General features: G+C 53.8%; 1 protein-coding gene across 1 annotated transcript; it reads right to left on the bottom strand.

Moving 5' to 3' along the window:
- Positions 1 to 1150: 1150 nt before the first annotated feature.
- LOC115852013 (Golgi-associated RAB2 interactor protein 4-like) lies at positions 1151 to 2960 on the bottom strand. The gene is made up of 2 exons (XM_030854445.1): positions 1913 to 2960; positions 1151 to 1881 (listed from the first exon to the last, which is right to left on the bottom strand). The coding sequence occupies exons 1-2, from the start codon at positions 2958 to 2960 to the stop codon at positions 1151 to 1153; spliced, it is 1779 nt and encodes a 592-aa protein (XP_030710305.1).
- Positions 2961 to 3233: the final 273 nt, after the last annotated feature.

Here is a 3233-nt window from a genome sequence, read left to right as displayed (position 1 = left end):
GCTAAACAGTATCAAATGTTGGCAAGGATGTGGAACAACCAGGACTTTAATACATTCCTGGTGGGAATTATTATTTCCACAGTCATTTTGGAAGGAAAATAGCTTGGCAGTATAATCAGAAGCTGAACATATGCATATATTCAATTCCATTCCTATGTATATGCCGAACAGAACTTTATGTATATTTTTACCAACAGATCTGTATATAAATGTTCATAATAGCACTATTTTAATAGCCCAAAACTGATAACTTAAATCAATAACAAAATAAGTTGTAGTATCATCACACAATGGAATACTGTATAGCAGTGAAAATAAATGGACGATCGCCAGGGAAGTCATGCACAAACCTCATAAATATAATGTTAAGGGAAAGAAACCAGAGTCAAAGAGTACATACTATGTGATTCCAGTATGTAAAGTTGAAAAAGCAAACAACATTCATCTATAGTGTTGAAAGCTAGGGTAGTGGTTACCCTTGAGTGACTGCAAGGGGGCACTTCCAGAGTTGCAGTGATGTTCTGATTCTTCGCCAGGTGCTAGTTTCGTGGGGTTGCTTATCTTGTGAAATGTCACCGAGTGGTATGCTTACGATGGCACACTAGCTAATACTTGCTGTTCTGATTGCGAGCTAATACCTGGGCAGGGAACGGCTAAGTCTAGATGAGAGTGCTTGCGGTTCTGATTGCTAGCTAATACTTATTTCTATCCACTGAATAGCCCGAGGGGACATGAGTCCTGTACTTGCTTTGTTTACAGACCTTCAGGGGGAATAAGCGTTTATAAAAAGAATAGGGGGATAGTGAAGGAGAGCTTCCCAGACCATAGTCTGACTTTGAGCCATGGCCCTGGGGGGCAAAGCCAGAAAGGAGTGGAGGCCAGATGCAGCACTGCTGTTGGCGCTGAGCATGTGTGTGAGGTGGGGCTGCCCTTGACTGGACACTGGGTCTCAGACTGTGGCACAGCTGACATCACAGAATCCACTGTGAGGCTACAGCTGGGCTTCGGGACCTAGAAATTCAGACAAAACACTGCATGCATTCTCAGATTGTTTGTTTTTTTATTTAAATTGCAGTAAGGAAGCTGAAATGGGCTCTCCAGGGGTATTTCCCTGAGCCCTGGTCCCCTTTGCAGCTCCCAGCTCTAGGTCCTATTGATGGGCTTCAGCGGTCACTGGCTCCATGGTGTCAGATGTCACACCGCCAGTGATCTCCAGCCCCTGGCCACTCTCTGCTGTCTCTACGACGGCCTCCATTCGGGTCCCTTCCACTGGCTTCGCCAGGATGCTCACATATTTATCACGTGAGGAGGCCACTGTCTTTGTAGTAAGACTGGCTCTGACGTTCCTGAAGAAAGAGCTGATCCTGCTGAGTCTCTCGGTGGTGGGACCTGAACTCTCTGTAGATAAGCTCCTGCCCGATTTGTGCGAGGTCCTGGACTTGTTGGTGATGGGAGCACGGCTGATGCCTTTGTGAGCAGTGCCCTGCTCACTGACCCCCGGGCTGCCGTGGCCTTTGTCCTTTTGGTGGTCATCGCTAGTGGCTCTGCCGCCGCCTGAGCACGGGCCAGCTGCTTTCTGGATGGTCTTGTTCCCCGCTGCCTTGTGGTGGCTTTCCACTGAACTGCAGAGCGAGGGGCTCATAAGAGCTCTGTCCTCTCCCCAGTGCTCCCTTCTCTCCCTTCTTCCCTTGCGGGCCTGGGACACCCTCTGTGAGCTGCCATCCTGTTCACTCACTTTGCCTTCCTGTGGCAAGGTTGAGATGAGGGTCCCCTCGTCCTCCTCGTCGGCTCTTCCTTCAGCAGTCTTGCTGATGGGTTCTGCTCCGACCACAGTCACGCCGGCCTCTGGGGAGAGACTGGTGGACGTGCTGGAAGCATACCCTGAACAGTTCGTGGCACCTGCCAAGCATACCCTGAATTGTTCGCAGCACCGTTTTCCTGCTCCTCGGGGATGTTCTGGCAGTGCCCCCAGTGGCTATGTGGGTTTTCCTTCCTCCTGGACCGTTGCTGGCTGTGGCTGCTGTGGCCGTGCTCTGCTCTTCAGGGGCAGGAGACTTGATCACTGCCACGCTCAAAGCACCCGCTGCGGTGCCTCCTGCCACCCCTGCTGTCTCCACCTTTGTCATTGCCCACGACGCTGACGCTTTGTCAAGCACTGTAGATTTTGCTTTTGCGGTGGCCACATCGGGCATGGTATCGGACTTGTGGGAGTCCAGTTGGATCCCCTCCCCACCAGCAAAAGCTGCAGATGTGGCCCCGGACAGCTCAGAGCACGTGTGGAGGCTGCAGATGCTCACCTGGTCCTGATCCCACATTTCTTGGAGATCCTCCACTGCCGGGCTCCTGCCGTCCTCCTCCTCCTCCTCGAACACAGGCAGGCCGATCATGTCCCAGGCTGGAACGGCATAGGTGCGGCTGAGACTCTCCACTGGTGGTCGCAGGAGGTAAATTAGCTCTTCCCAAGAGGTGAAGAGGTCTTCCTGTGCGTCCGGAGGGGCACACAGCTGCAGGTACCAGGAGCGGCCAGTGACAAACTGCACGCGCAGCTGTTGTTTCTCGCGATTGTGAGTGGAGATGCTCACGAACGTCAAGGGAAGGAGCCTGGTGAGCTCTAAGGTCTTTGCAGGCTCGTGGCTCTTGCCCTTGGCGGCCTGGCTGTGCTCAGCATGCTCTTCACAGCCGGTGGCCCATCGGGCCAGCAGCATGGTGTCTGGGAGTGGGAGGACGGGGCTGCTGGATGTGATGCCCACGGTCACCATGCAGACACAGTTGTGCACGTCAATCAGGTCTCCCCTCTTCGTGATCTGGATAAAGTCGCTCTCGAATATCGGTGCGTACTTGAAGATGTCATATTCGCCATTGCGCAGTTGCTGCTGCAGCTTCCCCGTGGTGGTGTTGAGCAGGCCCACGCTGGTGCTGCTCTGGGCCGTGTGATATGGGAGCAGAGTGTCCCCACTCATGGCTGTCTTTGATCACGACAGGCAGCGCGGTTAAGGTGGGCCCCTGGCTCTTCCCTCCCTCGGCCTCACTGGCAGAAGAGCGAGCTGCGGTGCTCCTAAGTCACACACAGGCGGCCCTACGGCAGGTCTTCCAAGCCCGCCCCACAGGCCCCACCTTTGCCTCAGGGTCTCCCAGAGGCAGGGGCGTGCGTAGGGGTACAGATGATCACAGTGGGGACGCTGTAGGGTGCCTGGACCCCAGGCTGAATCTCTTCAAGTGTGTAGAGAGGTATG

The sequence above is a fragment of the Globicephala melas genome, chromosome 2 (genome assembly GCF_963455315.2).
Source record: "Globicephala melas chromosome 2, mGloMel1.2, whole genome shotgun sequence".
In the NCBI taxonomy this organism is placed as follows: Eukaryota; Metazoa; Chordata; class Mammalia; order Artiodactyla; family Delphinidae; genus Globicephala; species Globicephala melas.
This window is presented reverse-complemented; position numbering and strand designations above follow the sequence as displayed.

Bases quoted from the DNA above. Each gene is read 5' to 3' on its own strand.
- LOC115852013 (XM_030854445.1), bottom strand. From the start codon at position 2,960: ATGAGTGGGGACACTCTGCTCCCATATCACACGGCCCAGAGCAGCACC. The intron at 1,882-1,912 runs GTATGCTTGGCA...CGAACTGTTCAG, and splicing joins GGTGCTGCGAACAATTCAGG to GGTATGCTTCCAGCACGTCC.